Raw genomic sequence first — 27,145 nt, 5'->3', positions numbered from 1 at the left:
AGTAGATATAGGAAGATGTGGTATGAGTGCCAATAAGACAACTCTCCATCCAAATAATAATTTATATGTCCAATATTCTTGACCTCATTTTTGTGGTTTAGAAGATATAGGAAGATGTGGTATGAGTGCCAATAAGACAACTTTCCATCCAAATAACAATTTATAAAAGTAAACCATAATTTGATTATAGGTCAATGTACTAGACATGTTAAACCTTTCAAACGGGAAAACCAACCAATCACATAAACAGCAGAATGGGTGCCACAGATGGAGCAGGATCTTCTTAACATTTCTGAGAACGTAAGATCACCCTTAGTTTTTGGTGGGGTTTGTGTTGTTTATTTTTTAATTTACTATGTTGTGTCCTTTGTATTATTGTTTGTCTGTTTTTCATTTTTAGCCATGGCCTTGTCAGTTTACTTTTGAGTTTAAAATGAGTTTGACTTTCCCTCATGTATCTTTTGTCCTTCTATATAAAAAAAAAACGAGAAACTGGTATAAATAACATAAACAAATGACAAATACAGTACATCAGTGACTACTTGAAAAAAGAATTTTATGTAATGTTAAATTCTCTTATCATAATCAAGGATTTGTATGGTGAGATCTCACTATACAAATCCTTGTTATAATCATGATAATAGGATTACTATATTTGGTATGTGTGTACCTCATTGTTGGTAAAGTCCATATCTCAGATACAATAAGCAATAGGTCAAGTATATTTGGTGTATAGAACTAAGAAGGACTATAAGGTGTACTTTCAGCCATATATTATAGGACTAGTCTAACTGGCAGGTGTCATCTGAACTTGACCTCATTTTCATGGTTCAGTGGTTATAGTTAAGTATTTGTGTTTTGGTCTGTTTTTTTATTATACTCTATACAACAGTTTTACTCTATTTGGTGTACATGGTGTATGAAATTATTGTAAGGTTTACATGTCTAGCCACAGGTTTATGTTTATTCTTCATAAATTACATGTATATAAGTCAACTGAAATATATCATATTTATCATGTGGTTTACATGCCATTCAGGAGCCTGTAATTCAGTGGTTGTCGTTTGTTTATGTGTTACATATTTGTTTCTTCGTTCATTTTTTTACATAAATAAGGCCGTTAGTTTTCTCCTTTGAATTGTTTTACATTGTCTTATCGGGGCATTTTATAGCTATTATTTTGCTCATTGTTGAAGGCCGTATGGTGACCTATAGTTGTTAATGTTTGTGTCATTTTGGTAATCCTGGTACTTTTGATAACTATTTGGTCTTTTGTGGATAGTTGTCTCATTGGCAATCATCCCACATCTTCTTTTTTATATAATTTCATTATCTCTTTTATTAAAGACAGTACAGTTTCTTGTAAATCCTGACATTTTATTCAAAAGAACAATTCTTATATCCTACACATCTCTTTGGCAGGTCTCAATGATACTGCCACTGATGGTATATCATATAATTGGTGCCACATGTGGAGCAGTAACTTTTGCGTTCCATTCTAGAGCCCTGGGTTTCAATCAATAATATCATGAATATGATGGTTTTTGTGTTGTTCATACTTTTGGGCTTCTGTGAAACGTGTGTAATGGATACTAATGTTCGTTTTTGTTTCTTTTTACTACTATTATGATAAATTTTACCATATGTACATCAGGAGCTGTTTTTCCGACTCTATCGGGGACCTTCCGTGTTCATGTATGGTGGGTATTTCCCCAGTAAGTACTAACTGTGAACAAAGTTGTTCAACAGTAGACCTGCTCATACGAAAATGAGACCTAAATTCATCCAAGGTATAAATTGGAATAACCGTTTCATAATAATTTTGTATACGGTTAATGTTATTTCTTAAAGGTGTAACAAAATGGTCATTATAAACTGAATCTTCAAATTGCATAAAATAATCAAAAAGTGTAGATGTATCTAAAAAATCGTCTAAAAAGGGATAACTATAAGAAATAACTGGTACAGCGGAAGCCATCTTGGATCGTATCGTCTGCCCTTGGATGTTCTATTATCCTGAACCGGTTCCGTCGATACGAACCGGATAATGGAAAGCACGCCAGGTAACGTTTTTTCATATCAAGGAATTATTAAAGATGAAATTGGTATTGCGTTCCTTCCTATTTTATACTAGACTGATAAATATATATTTTACTCAAAGTTTCATACAAACGAGACCGGAAAAGGAAGTACATTTTAGATTTCTGCGCAGATGCTGGAATTCAAAACATGACATCAAAAAAATTGAACGATTTTGAGTTCATTAGTACAATGAAAATTTCTGGAAAATTTTCCCGATTTGTTTTTTGTTTTATTGATTTTTTTACTGTTCTTGGGGACTTCGTCCCCATAATAGTGTAATAAATAAAATTTGTAATGAAAAACAAATGTTTCAATTTTTGCTGATTTTTTTGTACCCTCGAGCCATCTTAAGAATCACTATTTGAAGGGCTGGACGTATTGCCGTGTGTTTGTTTATTCTTAATTGGCTTAAGTTGTAGGGGGAGGGTTGAGATCTCACATATAATGTTTAACCCCGCTGTATTTTTGCGCCTGTCCCAAGTCAAGAACATCTGGACTTTGTTAGTATTGTATCTTTTTTTAAATTTTTGTTTATTTATGTGTTTCGGAGTTTAGACTTTAGTGTGACGTCCATTTTCACGGAACTAATACACATTTTTCTTTAAGGGACTTGCGCGCGTCTGGCGTAATTATAAAATTTCAATCCTGGTATCTATTATGAGTTTATTTTCCTTTGTTTTATTGTTGTATAAATCTTGTTGATAACGCCTTTACTTATTTTTATTCATCAAGGGTGTTTCCTTCGTATTTCCGATTCTAGCAATGGACTTCTTACATCAACCCCTCTAGTAAGTATTCCTAATAGCCGATTCCCACTTCTAATTTCATATCTACGAATTAAGTTCTTTACCGTATTTTTATTTTTGTTGTTTTGTTTCTTTTTAAACTTATAAAGTTGTTGTTAATATTTGCACTACTTCATATTGAAATTCACAATTGATCCAGTATGTGAGGAAATGTGGTTTTAAAACAGTTTATATTAACACAAATGTACGTTATTTTCGATTGAATTCAACTCACAGTCCAACCCCCACCATGCTTCTCCATTTCACAGTAAACGCTGAAACTGTCACTCTTTTCAGGGTAAATCTTGTAGATTCCACTTTTACACGTAGATCTATCCAAGTTCTTACAGTCAGATGGTCTCTTGACTATAATTAATGTATGTAGTATTTGTAGAAGGATCGATTTAATTGATAAATTAAAACATTAATAAAATATAAGAATAATTTACCTTTAGATGTTCAGCCGCAAATCTTTCTAGAATTTATACAATTATTCTTTCTTCAGTACATGATGAGCCTTCACAAATACTGCGATAATGTCTACTTTTAAAACCAGCGATGTCAATCAGATGTGAATTCAAAATAATTTTCAATCAAACTTTTTTCGATTTTTTTTTATTCGATCGTAATTGAAGCGTATTTACATGAACCAATGTTCTGTTAGAAGCAAAGGTAAATATTGTCTCTCGGATATACACATTATTTCATTTTAATTGGTGACATCTTTTGGTGCAATTTTAAAAAAAATAACAAAATGTTTCAACAGCAGCTTGTAGCGCTGAATAACTTTTGAATTTTATCAAAAAAGTTAAAAGTGTTTTGTATAGACTTTACCTATTGAAATTCAAGAAATGTTTGAACAACGCATTTAATTTTTAATACAGGGTAACAATATTGACCCTGCCTCTTTCTTGTTAATATATATCGATGATGTCCTTTCACTCAATAACTTAGATTTTAGCGAGTGTTTGCATTGTACATATCTGAGTGAATTTGAAATACATTGTGAAGGATTCTACTGTAGATGGAAATCGTCTTCTGATAATTTCTATGAATTTGACAACTTGAAACTAGAATCTACAGTAAATATGACGATATTAGTTTCACATTTTCACCTTCCTCTATCTTAGTAGTAACACAAGCTATCATGTTCCCTCGTAATTTGACAGGGGTATGGTACTAAAACAAAAATGCTCCAACAGGGTTACAAGAAAGAACGACTAAAATCGATAAAAACATAAGTTTCACAATAGCAATTATAATATAGTTGCCCGATACAATGTTTCTGCTTCTTTTGTGACAATTTGACTGAGTTGGGTTTCGACGGAGACTCTTTCCCAGGAGACGTACAATTGTTATTAATGTGATTCCTTATGAAACTTTCATATGAATTTGTACGTTCAAAATGCATGGTTTAACGACTGTGGTAAACTGTAGTCTCTTATCTATTTTGCTGGATATAATATTATTTTTTAAATAAAGGCAACAGTAGTAATCCGCTGTTCAATAAATCGATTAGCGAAAACAAATCTGGGTTACAAAATAAAACCAAGTGGAACACATCAAATATAAGAATGCATTATGGACTATATAAACGTATCAAAAGGCAACACCAAGTCTTTCTTTTGTCTAATTTAAAGCAACAATGTATCAAACAAAAACGAATGTTGTAATGAGTCACTGAAACAGCAACTTAGATTGGTAGAGGGATCCATGTGAAATTGAATTGTAAAGAATTTTTAATTCGATAGTGCATCTGCCAATTTTGATTTTTACAGCCCGGCAGCAGTTCAACATAAATTATGTCAAGCCATTGTATACAAAAATAAGTTTTTTTTATATACCTTTAAGTTAAGTACACGTAAATATGTTTGTTAATCCGGAATCTTACACAGGTAGCAATACACAGTTAGGAAAAAACTTAAAATTGACACTCATAATTTGTAAACACCCTCTTTCCTTTCCTTCCTAACCAATAAGGCTTAATATTTGTGTTATGCATGTGTATATTTATGGAAAGAGAATCATCCATAGATTTGATTTCCAATAGTTATAATGGTGAGATATAATCTCTTTTTGATGTTACCATGGCAACAATCTGCATTTATTTGATACAACATATTGCAAAAAGGGTGGTGAACATGTCACAGAAGTCTCAAAAACTTGGTCCAAAGGAAAATTTCAATCAATTAGAGTGATACTTTTCCTGAAACCATAGACATATATCTATCAAGAGGTCAAAAAAAAAAATCATATGCATTTCTGCTCGTTTTTCCATTATATTGAATTGAAAAGATCGAGCGAAAAGATCGAGCGTCAAATCATTGTTGAAAAACACTACAATAATTTCTAGACCTATGGGTTGTACGGATAGGAAAATACGGACTGTCAAACAGAAAAATGGCCTATAAAACATGCTAAAAACAATCTAAATGTTCATATAACCCCACTAGGAAGGCTATTTTATTCTTCAACTATCTAAAAATCAATTGTATTGTACAAAAACTTTCATATTTAAAGAATTCACCATGGCCATAATGCGAAACTATACTTCTAACTGTGTATTGCTACCACAGGTGGTCCTTATAAAAATTCATAAGGAAAACCAATCCCTAATTCAGCGAGCACCCCAATCCGAAACCAAGGAGAGATCAATGAAAAGTTAAAGGGGCATTATCTTTGATTCATAACATACTAAAACGTAAATTGAAATTACAAAAAGTCCAAAAGAAACAATTAAAAGTGCATGACTTTGTTATAATGTGTCAGCCTTCCGTGTGCACTTTAGTCTAGACGCCATTTTAATAACCATCGAGGTTACCTCCGAAGACTGCCGACGGTTATACGACCCGATGTAACATAAAAATAGATATAAATAGATAGCGAACTCGACCAATTGGATTTTTCTAGGTCTGTTTGATTTCATAGTATATGTTTGAAAAATATGTTAATAATCGTATCAATCTAATTAAAATTAAATCCCTTAATTGCTCCTGTTCTGATATGTCGCGCATCCTTGAACAGGAGCAATTAAAGGATTTGATTTTAATTAGATTGTAATCGTTTTTACCTGTATAAGAATGGGATGTTGTAGATCGAATCAATCAACCAAATGCTTTACCATTTTTTATCTTCAAATGTTGAAAATCTTTTCTTTTTGATAGCTGAACACGCCTTGTTCATGCGTAACCCATCTCTAGCTGAAGGGTTCAATTTAAGTTCAAATGAATACGGATTTTAATGGGTCGAATAATTCACTTACAATGAATAAATCATTAGCGATGTTTTTTGCTTGTTTTGACAAAACTCAACCCAACTGGTTGCTAAAAGCGAGTTAGTATCTCACTTTTTCACTTTCATTAATGATTAAACTAATAAAAAAAATCATGTTTTTTTTTATATCTCTTAGATAATGCCCCTTTTAAAGTTTGAATGTGAGACAGAAACTGTACATAAAAATCAGATAAGTTTTTCTACAAGTCAATGTACAAAAAAAAATTGCACAAATGAAAAAAACAATAAAAAAAAAATCTATTCAATGCCCAAACTAAAGAGAAAATCAGTCAGACACATTATGACAATAGAACCTGGATGTTCGATTGAAAGACTAACTGTACGTGACAAATGCAAATGTAAAAGTTTGATTTGTATTTGTAATGTTTAAATATGTTGCAGTCTAAAAGTGTTACCTTTACATGGTCCTTGTGTTTCCTCCGAGTCTTCATTGTCGTTATTGCACTTCTTGTCTTGTTTACAACCACATCTATTGGAAAGTAATTCTACAACTTTGTCCGCTGTCGCACCGTGAAAGGTCACACCTTCAAAAAAAGTTTAAAAGTGTTTTTCAACAATGATGGCATCTTTATTATGAGTAAACAAAGCAAAATATAGACTGATTTATGGGAGGTTCTATTTAGCATACTAGTACTGCATTGAGTTGAATTTTAGCAAAAGCTTTAAAATTCAATACATGCAAATCTTCGTATTGTCTATAATCATAACGTATTAGGAAAAAGTCAAATAGCAAAAAAAAAAACGACCTCCATAAAATGGCAAAATCAAATGCCCAAACAAAGATAACGAACAGAAACATATGTCATATTCCTAACTTGGTACATGTACATGCATTTCTCCTCTTTATAAAATGGAGTGATGTTATTTTTATGTCTTCACAATTACATAATACACAAGTATAGATCGTACTGGAGTCATAATTTAAGAAATTAAAGGGTATTGATAATAATAGACCCCTATTATATGAACGACATACCTGCAGACTAGAGATGAAATATTTTATATTTTAAGTTAATATACCTTTTCCAGTCGTAATTTTGTCTGTAGGTGTATTTCCTGAAAACATAATTTAAATGAAAACTGAAAAGTAGTGTTGTCAAATCGTACACTTTTGCCTAACCGGTTACTCGGACAATCGTTCGACCGATTAACCGGTTAACCGGTATAGTTCAGATTGGGGTTTGAAAGCCTTATCAATAGTACCCTACACATAGATATAAGATGTAGACTATGAGTGTTATTTGACAACCTTTCATCCAAGTCATAAATTTACGCTTTTAAAATTTAATATTGTCCTTTTGGCATTATACGGCTTGCTTTGAGGATTCCTGATGAAGTTTGATCTTTAATAATCAGATGCACCGTATCAACTATAGCGTCTGTACCAACTTAAGATTGAAAAATAAAATAAAACTTCTATATCTCGTAGGATTATATATGTCTGAAACCAATTATTCTTTTCTTTTCTCTTGTTGTCTTCGAAAATAATGTGAAGTGTTTCAATTTGAAATGATTAATTATAAAAAAGAAGATGTGGTATGATTGCCAATGAGACAATTTTCCACAAGAGACCAAAATGACACAGAAATTAACAACTATAAGTCACCGTACGACCTATTTCTTTGCTTTGTTTGCTTGTTTCTTCAAGCATGTTACTCGTACTATCACGTATTCATTGAGAACATTCACATTGGTTTGCATATCACAATTTTTAGTAAGCAATTCGTTTCAAGTAAGACTACGCCTTGCACGACGGAGGTTGCACATTTAGATGTAGGTCTACACAAAAATAGATGAAAAACGAACTTATGAAGTAAATCATAAAATTTAATCGCATTACTGATTTAAAGTTACTGTTAAAAAAACATGTAAACTAATTATGTCTCTTTAAGATCCTGCCCCAAGCTGAGAGACAAGTTCTAATTAATTTTATGTTTTTAGGATTAACAATAACAATCAATATACTGGATAATTGATCTGTCTAATTAATTAACACGACGACAATTTTTAAATAAAACATAACTATTCAATAATTTCTATACAAATATATCAAATCTACCAAAATTGAAAAAAGTCCGGTTAACCGGTTAGCGATTTTGGTATTTGGTATTCGGTCGTTCGAACGGTTAACCGGTTAACCGTTGACAACACTATTGAAAAGTGATGCATTTACCGAATGAAAGTTTAAAATCTGCCATTAACATACAAAACAAGTCTGAATATGTACTTCTCAAACACACGATGAAACACAGCCAACAATTCAAATTATTTTATCATAATATGGGGCATTTATTATTTGGATACCCTAATATAACTCAAAATTGATATTAGGTATCAATAAAATAATTGTTTGTACCATAACACATATTGATGATAAAGTATAAATACTGCCACAAAATTTTGGGACAGTGCTGTAAATATATACATATATAGGTTATACCAACTAAGCCATACCTAGTGTGATATGATATTGTCGTAATACACATCACTTTAGGCCTTGAATTTCCACTCTATCATACAATTTCAAAATTGCTTTAATTTAGTTCTTAAAAATATATATTTCATAAAGCTTACTTCTTTTAAAAATAAATCGAACGTTGGCAACAATAAAAGATCTACAAACAAGTCTTCATGGCTATAATCCTCAATTCGCAAAATATTTGAGTTGATGTCCTTATAAAAAAATGGACTTTTAACCGATATTTTATCTTTATTGATATTTTTGTTGCAAAAACTAATTACAGAGAAAATTTGGATGACACAATATTCAGCCAAAATTATCTACAAATTAGTTAACTGCCGATGGTCGAAGATAGTAATTGACCCCTCATAGAAGTAAGGGTTATAAAAATAATACTTTTACATCTTCTATTTATTTTAGGCATAAACTATAATGATGGGTAACGATACAGTAAACAGCACAACTTATCAACAATACAAGATCTATAAAAATGTCAACATGACCAAAAGCATTGAATGACTACTCAGAGTATTTTTCTTCTTATTAAAACAATTTCGTAATGACATAAGAGCTACGGTTCCTCAGCTAACTTTAGACGATACATTTAATACCTAATGTTGATTCATTGGAAGATCGATTTAAATCTTTCTTTTTATGATTTAGTATGGACTAAAAATTAACTGTATAGTATATAAGTCTGGTATCGTCCAAATACAATATAAACACAGGGAGAAAATTTTCTCTGTTTAATCATGGAAGTAATATTTAAATATTACTTCCATGGTTTAATAAATGTACGAAGTGAAAAAAAACTGTCAAAATAATTATGACTTGTGTACCCTCGTGCTAGTTGAATTACTTTGATTATCAATATAAGCTTTATTATTTCGGGTTGAACTTGAACAAAAAGGCAAAGTATGAACGGGTTATTACTTCCAGAGGTACACGGGGAGAGCCCCCCTTTTTCCATTTCTTTTTTTCTATCAATATTAATTGATTTTGAATATATCAGTCACCGCTGTGGATGGTAATCTTGGAATTAGTAGTTAACAACAAATACAAGTTATGTTTGATAATATATGTATGTTTACACACAATATACAGAAAAACGCAAAAAAACTCCTCGAAAACATTTTTTTTTTATGGATTTCATGTCCCCTAGTAACTATTGTTTTTTTCGAGAGAATCACTGTTTAGTTATTTGATACACGAAGAAGTATGCATACCGTCAATGTTTATTAACTGAATTCACACAGTTGCAAAATACACGGTAAAAAAACTATACGAATACGAATAATTTTTTTGAACGTTATTGGAATTCGTAAATAAGTTTAATTTATTCAAATCGTTGTTTGTCCTTGATTGATTTTACTTCTCATTACTTGTTCGATCACGCTTGACTAAAATTCCCCCCATTCTTCTTTCATTTTCGTAAACGTACATGGCCATCAATGCTAAAACAATAGCATTGGTGAATAATGATACGTATGCGTAGTCCATATCTTTTCAGCGATTTCTTCAATAAATTGCTAGTGGTGTTGATATATACTAGACTTTCGTTTGTTTTCTGCTGTTGTCGAATTCTTGTACTTTGTACAACATAGAAGAACAAAGGGAGATAATTCAAATATTACCAATAAGCAGTCAGGTAAGACGGTAAATGTTCATTCTACATTTAAACATTGTGTGTGTCGATGGAAAAAAAATTTACGACTGTACACACGTATTGATATATTTAATAATTATCGATTTAAATCTTTAAAAATCTTGTGTGTTTATTTGATTACATTGTCTCCAAACAAGTCTGGTTTATAATACGTCATTAAAGGTTTGGAGATTTTGTAGTATTATTTCAAGACCCTTCATCTAAGCGATGTATCTTATTGTATTGCCGTTGTTCATATGTGTGTAAATTCACTTGTCGTATAAAATATGCAGAATGTTTTGATCAATCATCATGGAATTTGGATTGAAAACATATGAAAGTAAGCTCATTTTCGATTGAAAAATGGTTAGGGTGTACAAGAGTTATGGCCTTAAACCATCAGAATAAAGACAACTTTCCAATATGCTCTGACGGACTCCCTACGCTATTACGTCAATTTTGGGCTAATAAAAGAACGATCCTTTATCCGTTTTGATTTTTTTTTCCTGTATTTTTGTTTTATAGTTACGGGATTTTTTTCAGTCAAATAAAATCAAAAAAAATACAACCTTGAGTATACTGTTGACTGTCGGGGAAGTCAAACCAATTCGATTTATTCAAAGCTTGGACTTTAAAATCTCCGGATGGGTAAGTCCAGAATATTACATTTGCAAAAATGACTTTACCAGTAAGATCAGGTACTCTTTTTTCAAGTCACACCATCTTGTGTATGCTTAGATAAAAATACTTCACATGCTATGTTGTTGATGGTATTGGCGAATGTATGATCAAGTACAATTTGGAATGTTTTTCAATTTGTCGTTCCAGAGTTATTGGACTTTTAACAGTTATATTCCTGCCAACTTGGAATGTTTTTCTATATGTCGTTCCAGAGTTTTTGGATATTTCACAGAAATATATTTCTGCTAATATTTATAAGTTGTAGATTTCGTGATCTAAACTACTCTTCGGTATAAAAAAAGAGATAGATGATTGTAAATTAGACAACTATACACCTAAGATAACATGACGTATATATACTAGGGCAAAAATGCCACACATGTGTCACGCATGTACCAAAAAACGCATGTGTTACAGGTGTGTTACATGCGTAATACACATGTTTCTTGCCACGCATGGTAATCATGTGTGGTTCACATGCGTAACACACGCATGTGAATCACATGTCAGAAATACACCTGTGTCACGCATGTGTTGGATAACGCATGTGACACGTGCGATATTTGCATGTGTAACACATGTAGTAAAACGCATGTGTAACGCATGTAGTAAAACGCATGTGTAACGCATGTATTACACAGGCACATTTTGTTGACATGAAGTTCAATTTTTCACATCATTTTTACGTTAAATTATTCACGTGAAATTCACATGAAAAAAAATTAAATCAAAATTAGAAATTAAAATTGTTTATTTACATCTTATACCTTGTAAGGTATGTATTCCATTGAAAATCTTAATTTACTTTGAAAAAATCAATTTTCAGTGAAGTTCATGTGAATATTTTACATTAAATTCACGTGAATAATTCATAATAACAAAGTTCATGTGAAAAATTTATATTTAATTTTATCTGAATTAAAACATTGAATTTATTAATAGAGAAATTTAACATTCTTGAGTTAATTTTTTCTAACATGAGATACAAATTCACCTGAATTTCACACATCCCAATATTTATTCCATTTTCTATATGAAAAATTTAATCATTAAATCACCTTTTCTTGAAGAATTTCCATAAAAGGGGCACATATATAATCATCAAATGATTAATATTTATCTTTTTATTTGGCATAGATTATCTCCCTTGATAGTGGATCAGATGCAATTACAAACAGTTGTTGGTTTTAAATTCTATTTCTATCAATGTTTATATGTATCTTTTCTAGAGTCATAACTCTACAAGATATATATACATTCCACCCTAATTTATGGCACTAAATTACATTTGCATATATTATTAAGGATTTTCTTATTTGTAACCCTTGTGTTATAGAAATGACCAATTGCATATATACATTGACATTGTACATGCAAGGCTAAATTAAAAATTACCTGGTTTGGTTGTTCAAACTATTTCAAATGTGACCAATTAACATTGCCAATACTTGATTGTTGATCATTCTGATTATCTGTCCAAGTACAAATCTATGCTTACAAGTAAATGCACATGAGCATATAGAAAGTACTTGAAAAAGTTTCAGAGTGTCTGAGGTAATCATCCTGTTCAATGCGGCTCATAAGATTTAGGGGAAAGAAACACTATTATCGTGTTTAAATGACGAAAAACAATAGTTACTGTAGTCGACATCCTTCGTCCCTTATACAATGCAGTAAAGAACTAGTAAATGGCGGATCCAGAATTTTATATTAGTGGGGGTCCATGCATTGACTGCATAAGAGAAGCCTACTTCTGTCATGCTTCAGCGATTCCCATATATATAAAAAAAAATCAGAAAGGGGGCATAGGGCAGGCGGATCCACGGGGACCTTGGGGCCCTGCCCCCCTTTCTTGGGGAAAAAATTGGATGATTGTATAGGGAATCACTGATTGAAGCATGACTGGGGAGGTCCCTCTCCTTAGGTCAGTCAACGGGCCCCCCATTTGAAAAGTTCTAGATCCGCTACTGAGGAGGGGGTCTGTCCCCTAAATCTGCATCTGCAATGTTGATACAGAATAATATACCATTATTTATAACTTTATCATAACTTTATCATACATTTCTTCATCTTTGGTGTTGGATAAAGCAAAGGGCGTAATTACCTGCTTTCTGTTTTACTTATCTTGTGTTTCAAGCAAGCATTTGATGGTTTGAGACATCATGTGCGAGTTTATTGTTATAAACTAACCATGCACCTCCACTTTTGACCACCTCATCGTGCAGTACTGTCCTGCAGGTGATGTCAAAACTTACACATGCTTGTGCTCTTTTAAAGTTTATAGCATGTGGAATAAATTTCATCAATTTTTCTTATTAAGTATTCTATTTATAACTTAAAGGGAGACATAAATATAAATGTTGGAGGCATTACTCTCATTAATACCATTGTGAGGGTACTAAAGAAGTCGTTTAAGAATAGATCAGCCAAAGAATTGTATATTGTTTCAACAGTGATGAAAACAGTGATGAAAACAGCCTTGTTATGAAAGTATGACCAGGTTGTTGGTCACCTCTCTCACATTCATTAGTTTCGGGGGAAACTAGCGGTAGTTTAGATAAAGTCCAAGTCGCTGGAAAGTTTACATATTTATTTCACATCCATATATTTCAAATATCAAAACATGATAACTGAATAACAACATAAAAACAAATATAAAATACAAATACAAAAGACTGATTGACATACGGAAAATAAACCAATCAAATATCTTTTTATTAAATAATATTAATTCGCGTTTTGCCGAAAGCGGGTATTAAGGATTAAAAACATGCTACGTATAAGTTTGTCAAGAATAGCTTTCGGCAGTTATCACTTACATATAATGTTCATATAACATAAGTCTTGTGTTGTTAGAGGTGTATGACCCGTAGATAATGTTCATATAACATAAGTCTTGCGTTGTTAGAGGTGTATGACCCCTAGATAATGTTCATATAACATTGGTCTTGCGTTGTTAGAGGTGTATGACCCGTAGATAATGTTCATATAACATAAGTCTTGCGTTGTTAGAGGTGTATGACCCCTAGATAATGTTCATATAACATTGGTCTTGCGTTGTTAGAGGTGTATGACCCGTAGATAATGTTCATATAACATAAGTCTTGCGTTGTTAGAGGTGTATGACCCGTAGATAATGTTCATATAACATTGGTCTTGCGTTGTTAGAGGTGTATGACCCCTAGATAATGTTCATATAACATAAGTCTTGCGTTGTTAGAGGTGTATGACCCGTAGATAATGTTCATATAACATTGGTCTTGCGTTGTTAGAGGTGTATGACCCCTAGATAATGTTCATATAACATAAGTCTTGCGTTGTTAGAGGTGTATGACCCGTAGATAATGTTCATATAACATAAGTCTTGCGTAATTAGAGGTGTATGACCCCTAGATAATGTTCATATAACATAAGTCTTGCGTTGTTAGAGGTGTATGACCCGTAGATAATGTTCATATAACATAAGTCTTGCGTTGTTAGAGGTGTATGTAAAATATCAGTTACTACATACTTGTATATATATATATATATATATATATATGAAAAGAATACATAATAAAAATTTATATAAATATATAGGGAATGAAAAACAATATCTACATATGCATGTTTCTTCCAAAAAGTGTTGATACTAAGCATTCAAAAAACAGAAAAAAAGAGAGATAATCTTTCAGTTCAACAACTATCAAGATATAGAAATGATTGCATTAAGTCAGAATATATTTTAAGCCAAATAAAATAAGAGGTGATGTTCAAAAATCTGTATCTCCCCTAAATTTCATAGACAGCTTCAAAGTGCACTTCTACATGCTGTTGATAAAATAGCTACTGCAGCTGATTTGTAGACTCATACAAGAGATAACTTCAAATGCAAGAACCGATTTAATTGGTTTATTTCGGAATTCAAAAAAGATGTCGTCCAATCTAAAATGTTTAAGGTGGTACCCAACAATTTCACTAAAGTTAATTTGGCTCGTTTAATTTTTATTGAACCAACCGTTTGGTCAGGAAAGAAACACTGGTTATATAGCAGTTTGACAAGCACCAGTTTTAATCATTTAGAAGCTTAATATTCCTTTTACAACAGAACGTAATTAAAACGTTTAGCTGACTTTACAGAGTTCTCTCCGTGTAGTGTTAGGTACCACCTTAAACAGTGGTATTTATATTTTTATCATAATATTGACAAAAGTTTGCCTTTTAAGGTTGATCCAAAACAAACAAATTTATATCTATAATAGATTTATTGAAAAAGTTGAGCTTTTAAACAGAAAAGTGAAATTCTTTAATGCTTTTCTAGAAAATATTAAATGGTGCCCTTTAAAGGCCCTATATGTAAAATTAAATAGGTTACTGTGCCTACATTAAAAAAAAATCTTTGCATGATATGGGTTGAAAAAGGTGTCTTCAGAGCCATCCCCATTGTCTTATCGTCAAGAACAGCCCTTAATCAGTTAAAAACTTTTAAAATATAAAATAAAATTGTTTTTGTAACAAAACTTCAATGCAATGCAGAAAATAAAGAACAAACACAACATGCAATTTGCTACTCAAAACTTTAACGCACAAATGCAAATAAAAAAAATAACATGCAGTCTACATGAGCAATGCAATTTAATACTCAAAAACTGTTATGCAGAAATGCAGGCAACAAAAAAAAAAAAAAAAACAAACGCAGTCGACATGATTAATACAATTGGATATTTAGATACTCAAAACTTCAATTCAGATATATGCAAACTGAAACAACAAGCAGTCAACATGAACAATGCAATTTGATACTCTGAGTCAGGACATACAGCGTATACATATGTTTGCAGTTTTGCAAATATATGATCCAATAACAACCCTTATGTTACATTAAGTCGTTTAGAATCTACAGGTAAAAATGACATATATTATTCTTTTAAATCCCATCAAAGTATCTCACTTTCATCTGATGATAAACACTTTTTTAAGCCTTTGTGCAACATAAGTAAAATACAAAATAGAGAAAGAAATGAAAAAGTTATAAATATCCATATGAATATACTGTGGGTTTCTTATTATTCGTGAGATACAATTTTTTTTTATTGATTTGATTGGTACAGGATACCACAAAGTGAATGTTCAACAAGGTATAAATATATAAATGTTTTCGTAAATTTATACGGGTGTAAAAGCATTGCCTGAAGTACATTTTGTTCCACGCTTCATTCTAAAAATGTGTGCACGGGTCAATATAGATTCTTACACTGCAACAGGTGTATAACTATATTTCTCCACTCGAGACAGTTAAATCTTATTATTTAAAGCGTGAGGCTTGCCGAGCCCTTTAAATAATAGATTTAACTGTCGAGAGTGGAGAAATATCGTAATCCATGAATTATAGTGTGGGAATCTGTTTCTCTAATGCATTTTAGCATTCTTTTTCAAAGATTTTCAGAAAATTGTGCTCTTTAAATGCGACGTCATCAGGCAAGGTCGCCTTTTTTCATGACGTCACAATAGGAAAATTGAGAAGAAAACAAAACATTTTGACGTCATAATCAAATTTTGACTAATCATTTGCCAAGAACAAATTGTTCACTAGTGAGGAGAAATATTTTTCTCACATCGGTCAGGATAAAAATAGCACAAAAATTAGAGAAACACTTTTCCATCCCTATGAAGTTATAAAAAGAAGCATTCAATACTCATGATACTTATAATTACATTTTTTTAGCTAGAATCAAGAAAACACAAATTTTATCAATTTTTTAATTAATTCAACTGTACACTTAATGTGGGACCTTGTGTATATGGTATATGTAGGTGTTTTGTATAAATGCATTAGATCATAAGTACTATATAGTTGGGGTAAAATGTAAAAAATTCAGTCAACAGAAATTGTAATGTCACTTTCACAAAACTTATCCTGAATTATAGCAATAATAAGTACATATATACAAACCAAACAGAGTTCTTCCCAAGAAAGACCAAAAAAGTGAAGTAGTAAACATTGTAGTTACCTGTTGAAAAACTGTTTGGTGAACAGAATCTTACATGCTCGGGCCACCAAGATGGTCTGTTTTCCTCCCTATAGGCATGTTTCCCTGGGGAAAAAAAAATCCTCTTTACATTCACATTTAAACCTCCTATTATAATTGGTCACTAACTCAAAAGAATAAATTAGGTACTCCATTTTATAACTATAATTGTTTATTAAACTTGAGTGAGGCATCTGTTTTTTTCTATGTAATACAAATTAACAAACAATTTTTTTTTTTCCTGAATAATTTTGTTGTTTTATTTTGATGGCTACTGCCTAAATGCATAGACAACAAAAATGAAAATCTAACACTTGGAATTAGGCTATATCTCCAACTAGCACCAACCTTACTCAAAGAAATTGGCAAAGAAATTGAAGGGTAAACATAGTAAATGGAATTCAGCTTCCTAAAATTAGATTGTCCCTGTTTATGGAAAGGGATAAATTCTTCAGGTTACTTTTCCTCTTAAATTTTATCTTAATTAATACCGTTTATTCCCTCTCTTGCCAATAAAACTGGCAGCAGGAAAACGCCTACATCCCAGGTATATGGCATTTCAAACGGTTCAGTCTCAGGTTCAGCTGCTTTTTCTAAAAGGGCAGAAAAAATAGTAAATTTTTATCAGGATTATAGTATAAAAAAGGTTCAACCAAATGCTGGTAGTGTAAATTAAAAATAATGACAAAAAGATTGAAGTTTACACACAATGTATGAAGTTATTATACAGTCATATCACAATTCATCACACTAACAACAAAAAGCAACAATAAATATTATTTACTATGTGTTCTCCCACAGGCAAAAAACACATTAAAATATAAAAAATAGCTTAGGTATAACAATATAACCTAAGTGTCAGGTATCATAATACCTGAGGCAGTGTGAAAATTGACTGTCCTTTCCAGTGCCACCTCCTTGAACTTTTTCAGAACTACAGGATCTTTTAGAAATCCTGCCATGTGAGATGGTCCTGTAATATATTTTGAATGTAGATTAAATTGTTTAGGTATTTGGCTTGTATAAATATAATGTTTGAAAATAATTTAATAAATATTAGTTTTTTGGCCATTTGGGTATCCTTGTCTTATCAAACCTATTTGTTTTAAATTAAATACTTGGACATTTTGCTGTGCCCTTTCTAATTGGTTTGATTGATTTTGTTTTGTAAAGGACCATCCAGGTTGTTTGTCTGTTAGTTTCTGCTAATCAAAGTTCATGTGTTTCCCAAATTTCTTATTGTATTGCAGTTAGTGAGTCTGTATGTCTTTGTGTCATTTATCCATAACCGTTCTTTTTATATTTATTACCAGTCATACCTTCTGTCACAATTTCTCCTCTCTGCAAATAAAACATTGCAAAGTTTGGAGGTGTACTGCCATCTTCATACCAATTTTTGGCCTAAAATTAGAGAGATAATGAAGCAGAAATGAATAAAATGCAAATTACAAGAATATATAGACAAGTCAATGACTCATACTGTATTAAATACGAAATTCTGGAGATGTGAAATCAATAATTAATAAATTATTGTTTTTATTTTTAAGTTAATCACGTAATGCTTAAATAAAACAAAGTTTTAAACGTTGATAAAGTTCTCTGTTTAAAAGAAGATATATATACATGTGTATATATATAAAAAAATATAGACAAAAAGTGTATACCCTCTTTACAATAAGTTGGTATTGTCTCTCGACTCTCCTCTTCAGGCTTCTTGGTTGAATAGCCTAAATAAGTAGATAAAAAATAAACAAAACATATATTGTATTTTCATTTATAAATTTACAGTACATGTAAGTGACTTTAACATGATCATAAAGCTTAACATATAAAAATAAGCATAAAAATCATAATGTTTAGAAGTTTCATAACATGAGACTTAAAAATCATAACCACTTATAACTATGACATGAACATAATGAATGCACAAATAGATTCAAAAGTGTATTGAACTTCATCTGTGTTTTAAAGTACTTGGCATTGTATATAAGTTTCAAAACATTTGGTTGAGGCAAACTAAATTGATTAACAGTAACAAATTTGTATGTACATGATGTATGGACAAGGGAAAATATTAATGCCACTGTCAACATATAGGGGGGAAGGGCGGCATATACATTTAAATTATCTGTTGACATATGTTACCTTAACTGTCTCAACATGCTCAATGGTGTTGGCGTCCTCTGCAACATTCTGTAAAATGTAAAAACATATGTAGCAAATTGTCCTTGTTAACGGTTGGGTGGTATTAGTATACATTTATCTGTTTTATGTGACAAAATTTGTCCTTGTTAACGCTTGGATGGTATTGGTATACTGGTATCTTTTCTATGTGACAAAATTTGTCCTTGTAAACGGTTGGGTGGTGTTAGTATACATGTATCTGTTCTATCATCTATGTGACAAATTTTGTCCTTGTAACGGTTGGGTGGTAAAAGTATACCTGTAACTGTTCTAAGTGACATAAAATGTCCATGTAACAGGAGGGGGTGTTGGTTTACATGTGTCTGTTCTATGTAACAAAATTTGTCCTTGTTAACGGTTGGATGGTATTAGTATACATGTATCTGTTCTATGTGACAAAATTTGTCCTTGTAACAGAAGGTGGTATTAGTATACATGTATCTGTTATATCTGACAAAAAACGTCTTGTAACGGTTGGGGGTATTAGTATATATATAATGTATCTGTTGTATGTGACAAAATTTTTCTTTGCAAACGTTGGGTGGTACTAGTATACCTGTATCTAATCTATGTGACAAAAATGGTCCTAGTTAATGGTTGGGTGGTATTAGTACACCTGTATCTGTTCTATGTGACAAAAATTGTCCTTGTAACGGTTGGGTGGTATTGGTATACCAGTATCTGTTCTGTGACATAAAAAGTCCATGTATCAGGAGGGGATATTAGTATACATGTATCTGTTCTATGTGACAAAAATTGTCCTTGTAACGGTTGGGTGGTATAAGTATACATGTATCTGTTCTATGTGACAAAAATTGTCCTTGTAACAGGACGGGGTATCAGTATACATGTATCTGTTCTATGTCACAAAAAATTGTCCTTGTAGCGGTTGGGTGGTATTAGTATACATGTTGCTGTTCTATGTGACAAAATATGTCCATGTATCAGGAGGGGTTATTAGTATACATGTATCTGTTCTATGTGACGAAAATTGTCCTTGTAATGGTTGGTTGGTATTAGTATACATGTATCTGTTCTATGCAATAATATTTTCCTTGTAACAGTTGCATGGTATTGGTATACCTGCATCTGTTCTATGCTACCGCCACTTTTAAGCAGCACATTTAGGCTATTTCATGGTGGCCAGTTTTTTATTGATGGAAGAAGCTGAAGTGCCTGAAAACCACCTTACTCACAACCTCAGTGTTGACTGGCTTGTTATAACAGTAGTGAATACTTAAACCATTGGGCCATTGAGGCCCCTTTCTTACTCTTAGTTTATATGTGACAAAAAATGCACAAGTTTGTAACTTTGAGTGGTTACTGGTATATATTTTACTTATTCCACCTGTCGAGTTTACCAAATAGTCAGTTCGGAGGGTTGTTTTATCCATTGGCATTGTGGGAAAACTATTCAAACTTCACGTTAGTTTATCTTCATTAAACGAAACGGGATTTTTCGGTACAAAAATGAGTATCACTATCATTCTTGTAATATGTGATCTTTCAAATAGGCTGCCCATGAAAGGCATGGTATATATTATAATCGAAAAACTGTTCACAAAAGATATTATTCTTATAGATAAAACTTTGATTAATGAATAGGGCACAGCATGTTCTGCATTCATTGTTTTTACCTGATCTCTCACATCATTAGAATTCATATTCAAATCTTCCGCCATTTTGAAAATTATATTCAAATGCGCATGCGTCTGTTATACGTCACTGTTTTCAGTATTCCGTTCCGACACTTATTTTGTCCACTTATATACCTCATTCATGGACGCTCGTCTGCTGCTGTGCTGGATTTGATGTTTTACTGTTTAAAGAATGGACAAAGATAGTGAGTTAGATAGTTGATACAAATTAAGAAGTTATTATAAACAGATTTATTGAAATGTGTTACATTGGCGATTAATTGGAAGAAACCGGAGAACGAAACATACATTTAAAAAGTCAACCGGCGACAAAAGTGTTTCGTTTTTTTGAAAGCGCAATTTCCAATGAAGGGTAAATATAATCATGCACAGTTTAAGGAATATCCTAGTATTATACTTTCCATGAAAAACCATTTGACGTTATCCATGTCATGTCATAAACCCGAAAATCATTCAAAGATTGACAAAAACGGAAGCAAGTCAACTCGCCCCACTGGCAAAACACGGTGGGTCTTTTCACGGTTTTTCTTAGTGGTTGGCATTTTTTAGGGTGTTCGGTGGTGAAAAGACCCACCCGGCAAACACTCCATTTTTTTCTAAATACACCGTTTCACGACTCTTTTTATTTTTTAATTTAAATCGCTTCACTCTTGTTTTAATAGGAAGCTTAGTCTCAGATTCAATGAAAAAATCACCACAATTATTTGTATGAGTTCTTTAATTTAAACTGAAATATTACTGCTCCTCATGACCTCAGTGTGTCTTTATAGTCCTATAACATATGACCTCGGGGGCATTATTCACATTTTCTATTCACAGTGTAGATACTATTCTGTACGCTATCCGGAAGTCGCGATTTTCGAAGCGATGATTTCCAACCGGCTAACAGGACGGTTTTGCCTACGGTAACTTTTCTCATCATTTGTTTACTCCTATATCTACAAAGTGCTTTGAACATCTTCAAGGTAATATATAGCATCATAAATATGAGTTACTGTAACAGAAAATATGCATTAGAATATAAAATATACGTGTGCATCACATCAACTTGGTAGAAAAAGGTGAAATCGATGGACAATTTTGCTCTCGTAGTACAAAGCAAATAATCTTTTATTGCAAATATTTGCACCAGTTTACAGTTAAATATATACTGTTTCAATATTCTTTTCGTATTTAAGTAGAATATTCGTATTTCCCATAAAAAATATGTTTTCCTTGAGGATCCCAAAATAAATTACTGTACGATCAGTCTAGAACTGACTGTATTCTAGAAGCGATTTCAGATTTTTTAACTGTATGACCAGTCGTGATTTTGAAGAAAAAAGTTAAACAACAGCAATTTGAAGGTATATACGTGTATATGTGATATTATGAACTATCCAGGGAACTATAACGTGTAATTACTTTCATCAGACAATACAAATATATTTCTGATAAATTTTTTAGATGGCAAAATAATTGTATTTTTGTTACATCAGTCTTATTTAAAATCAAATGCCTAAAATGTAATACATGATTCGCTTGTGGACTTTGTAATAGTGTATCTTTACAGTTATCTGTTATAGCTATTACATTTTTAAAGATTATTTACACCGTCCTCCGTTGACCAATTGATGATAACATAAATCAAGCTTGTCGCTTTTAAAATAACAAAAAATGGATAAAGACAGCTTTGCGTAGGGGGTTAATTCATGTGATATAATTTTGGTAAGTTTACAGAAATAGAAGGTCCATAATGCATTAATCGAGTACAAATGGAATAATTTCAGAAAACTTTAATGATTGGTTTAGGAGGTGTTGGAAATACCTGATGGGTGCCCCCATATAATGCAATGTTCAAGTCCGTATCTTATATAAAGTAACCCCATAAAAGATTTTTACTAAAATTCGAAATAGATGGTGCACAATACAGTCATTATCATTTATGATAAAGAATCCGAATAAGATTAATTAATAGTTATATCAGTGACGGATTAAAAAAAAGGGGGATCCGGCAGTTTGAAACCCTTTTTTAACTATCAACGCATTTGTATGGGAACATAAATAAATTATATTTGAAATCCCCTTTTCTCCTGGATTGGACCCCCTCTCCATTTAATGAATGGCTATTATCTGTTTTGAATTTATTGAACCATAAAACTAATTTTTGACTCTTCACATTGAATAATCCGTGAATTGTATGAGAGATGGGAATGGCTTGGGTGAAATTGAAAAAATCTAGGGGAAATTGGGAGTAAAACAATAAAAACCATGACCAAAAAAGAGTAAAGAAAATACAGGAACATGGATAACATTTTCAAAAATCAAGTGATAGCTACCGTATCTACTCTCCCCACTTTTTAAGGATTAAATCCAGTTTAATAATAATGAGGGTTTGAAATTAGCAGGGCGGCCGGGCCCACTTGCCAATGCCCAATGCCCCCTAAAATGTCTGCTTTCCTAATTGTATACATAGAAAATTATATAAATTGGATTCATCTACAAAATATAAGATGTGGGCTATTATGCCAAAATTTGAACTTTAATCCCTAAATATACTCCTGCCAACAGTGGCAACTCACCTTATTTCTTATGCAGCAAAAATACAGCAATCTGATTGGTTGACTACCCCGGTGTAAATAACACCCCACCCTTGTTCACCCGGGATAAATAAAATTTTGCCAAAATTTAAAAAAAAAATGAAATTTTGCCCAAATTTTTAAAAAAATAAAATTTTGCCAAAATAAAAAATAAAAATTAAAATAAAAATAAAAAAAAATAATAAGAAAATAAAAAAAAAAAAAAATTAAAAAAAAAATTAAAAACTTAAAAAAATTTATTATTATTTTTTTTTTTTTTTTTGAAAACTCAAAGAATCACAACAATTTTCTGAATTTTTCCAAAATTAAAGTAAAAAAGTATTTGACAATGTGCAACAACATGGACATTGAAAAAATGTTACGCTGAAAATTTTTCTTTACCATTTTTACAATTTTACATCCTGGTTTCAAAATGAGTAAAGGAATTGTTCATTAGAAATAAATTCGTTATCTTGGTGTAATCAGGGGTGTACGGAATTTTACACCGTTGTTGAAAATTCATACACCCATTCGGCTGCGCCTCAGGGTGTATGAATTTTCAACAACGGTGTAAAATTCTGTACACCCCTGATTACACCAAGATAACTAATATTACTTGGGTAAAATCCAAATAAATATAATATCAATATACATGTAAAAATGTATATATATATATAATAAAGGTCTGCCAACTGGCCCTCTTTAAAAAATAAAAACAGATCTGACAAGACTAGAGTAAAAAAAAATAATCAAAATCTAATATATGGTATTTATTGAATTTAATTGATGATTCACTTCTTAAAATATAATTTTAGATTCATTATTTACTATTTTTTCATTTATGTCATGTATGTATTTATTCATGTTATTGGAGAACAACTTTTTTCTTTCATGCTTAATCATGTTTATAGTGATTTGCAAAGAAACCTGTTAATTGTATCATAATAATAATAATAATATATCTTATTGTTTTTTTTAGCAGACTCAAAATCATGCTAGGACCCTCTGTTGTACTTAGGAAGTGGACCCCACAAGAAGATGAAAGGTCTACTTTATACATGTTATATGTACGTAATGTAAATATAAAAAATAAAAAACTGTGGTATGATTGCCAATGAGAAAAGAGAGGAATTTGTAAAAGTGAAAATTCAATTGTTTTACAATCCTAATAGAACTGTCATACATATTGTTCAGTTTGACCTCTGTGGTTGTATCAAGCTGAGCCCTGCGTAGCATTTTATTTTCAAAATAAAATATTGTTTACACTAATAAGACATGTAAGAAAAGACAACTCTCCATCAGAGATTAAACGATATCAAAGTTAACAACTATAGGTCACCATACATCCTTTAACAAAGAGCAAAGCACATACATTGTACCATATACTGTAAATTCTGAAATAATTGCGTGCATTTATTATTGAGATTTGATTTTTTACAATTTTGAGAAAAATCCTGTTAAATTCAAATAAAACATTTCAAAATGCTAAGTTTAAATTAATTTGCGTTTACAACTCTGTCGCGTTATTGCAATAATAAAAACATCGCAATAATTTCTGAATTTACAGTACTAAGTCAGCTATAAATGACCCCAAATGAAAATAAAAAACTTGTAAAACAATTCAAACAAGAAAACGGACAGACTAATTTATATACAAAATATGATACACAACAAAAAATGACAACCTGCACCACTGAATTACAGGCTCTTGGCATGGGCCAGGCACAAACTATTAGAGCTTTCTTACAAATTGACGAAAGGTACGTATGCTTGACGAATCATACGTAAGACTCGTTTTAGGGATCCTTTATTTTGACATATTTAAATAATAGTCTTGGAATTTCGGACAATTATCCTACATGCAACGACACTTATCAAATTGGACTTTTCTTGAGATATATTGAGAATTTCGGGACGTACGATAGGTTAAAATATGACCACAAGGTCGGAGGAGATAAATCTACAAAATATCCTAAATACATCTAGTAGTCAGACGAATAAAATGTCTCTAAAGGACTAAAAACCGACCCCTCCCCTACTCTTCAATATTACAATGTTGCACTGTTTAACCTCAGAAAATGTCAAAGCAAAGACATTGTCATCTTCACTTATAGAAAAATAAGAAAAAAATAAAACACAAATACTTCCTTCATTCAAAATTTGCAACGCTCAAAATAATAAAATGAAAATTTATAAAAAAGATGATCTCCATACTTTGCCATATGCTGGTGCTCGTTTAATAACTTTAGAATCATCGCCTCTCCTCTGGTAATATTCATTGCCCCCCCCCCCCCCCCAAATGTGTATATATGATACACCGCAGCAATGGAACGAATATTTTAGCGTATAATTGCGTTTTGCCTATAATCCAGAACATTCATGAAATATTAGCCACTGGACGATAAGTGACAACTTCGCGTCTATCTTCCAAACATGTGTACTGTTAAATCGTCATTATATTAAAATCTACAATGTATATGGTGCAAAAATGTAGATTTATTTTCTTGATATACAAAATCTGTTTTTCGAGATTTATTCAACATTACTTTTTAAAAACATTATAGCATCATTTTTTTTTTTTTATCAAATCTCGATATTCCACTTTGACAATTTGCAATAAGTGTACTATACAAAATAAAAATAAATGTGAATCTTGTCGTTAAATTTAGACTAACGTACTTCAATAAAGCCATTGAAAAGTTAATCGTGAAACTCGTTCTTAAAAAATTCCCGCGAAAGTGTGTGTACTCGTGGTTTACGGAAGTAACGTATCGGACGTAAGTGTATTTGACACTATTTTTTCTGTTTGATTATATTAAAATCGTGTATTATTTGCCATATTATTATTTTTGAAAAATAAACTTGATTTCGAAAAGAATGCTGTTTTACTGGATAAAACAAAGCCTCTTTTATCTGTTATTGTGGAAATGAAATACGTGCTCCCTTTACGTTCGTTCGTACCTTTCGTCAATTTGTAAGAAAGCTCTAATAATGAAGGATGTGATGGGGGCTCGACTATATGGCAAGTAGTTTTTAATGGCAAATCTACCTCCTAACCTGGTATATTGATTTGAAAAGGGCTTAACTCATCAGATCTATATACAGAAGAAAGACATCTAACAAAAACACACACAAAAAAGACAAAAGACAAAAGACAAAATATTTTATTTCCTCAGACACGAACGTGTACAAGAGGTCAAAACATAATAAAGTATACATATAAATCGACAGCAGAGTAGTGTGCGATAATAGCACGTGATTTTCATGACATTGAGACATATACATTTTATATATTACCTATTGAGTTTAAAGGATTACATATGTACAGAATTCTTTCTTATTGTTCAGTGATTGTGAGTACATAAATATATATAAATGTATAAAAATTGCATCTACAAAAAATAAGTAATCTTTCTAAGGAAAGTACATACTTTCCTATACACCTTTATGTTGCAAAATGAGAGTAAACCGATTAATTTTTGTCTGAGGGATATTGTAGGTAATAATTAGGTACAAGATTTTGTCTAAGAAGTGATATACTAGGATGTGAACAAACACACAAATAGTGATATTCGTCGCCAATATTTTGATTACATAGATGACATATCCTATTTTCTTTTAAAATATTTTTCCATCTTCCCGTTTCAATTGGGAATTTAAGATTTGAGCATCTAAATTTAGCCATATACAATCTATCAGTATTTCCCAATCGAAGTAGATAGGGTTCTAATTCAAATATACTTTTGAATTTACCATAGAATTCTCCTCTAGAAGAATTATTAATTACAG

General features: G+C 31.5%; 1 protein-coding gene across 1 annotated transcript in view; it reads right to left on the bottom strand.

Annotated features, from left to right (window-relative positions):
- Positions 1-10,223, bottom strand: part of LOC143076212 (angiopoietin-4-like) — a 61,735-nt gene extending 51,512 nt beyond the window's left edge. The window contains exons 1-3 of the mRNA XM_076251925.1: positions 10,005-10,223; positions 6,557-6,685; positions 3,103-3,233 (exon numbers count right to left, since the gene is read on the bottom strand). Of these exons, the coding sequence (XP_076108040.1) occupies positions 3,103-3,233; positions 6,557-6,685; positions 10,005-10,122 (378 nt within the window). The 5' untranslated portion in view covers positions 10,123-10,223. The remainder of the gene's footprint in view (positions 1-3,102; positions 3,234-6,556; positions 6,686-10,004) is intronic.
- Positions 10,224-27,145: the final 16,922 nt, after the last annotated feature.

This window comes from Mytilus galloprovincialis, chromosome 1 (genome assembly GCF_965363235.1).
Source record: "Mytilus galloprovincialis chromosome 1, xbMytGall1.hap1.1, whole genome shotgun sequence".
Taxonomy (NCBI): Eukaryota; Metazoa; Mollusca; class Bivalvia; order Mytilida; family Mytilidae; genus Mytilus; species Mytilus galloprovincialis.
The sequence above is the reverse complement of the archived record's forward strand: the minus strand, read 5'-3'. Positions and strand labels throughout refer to the sequence as shown.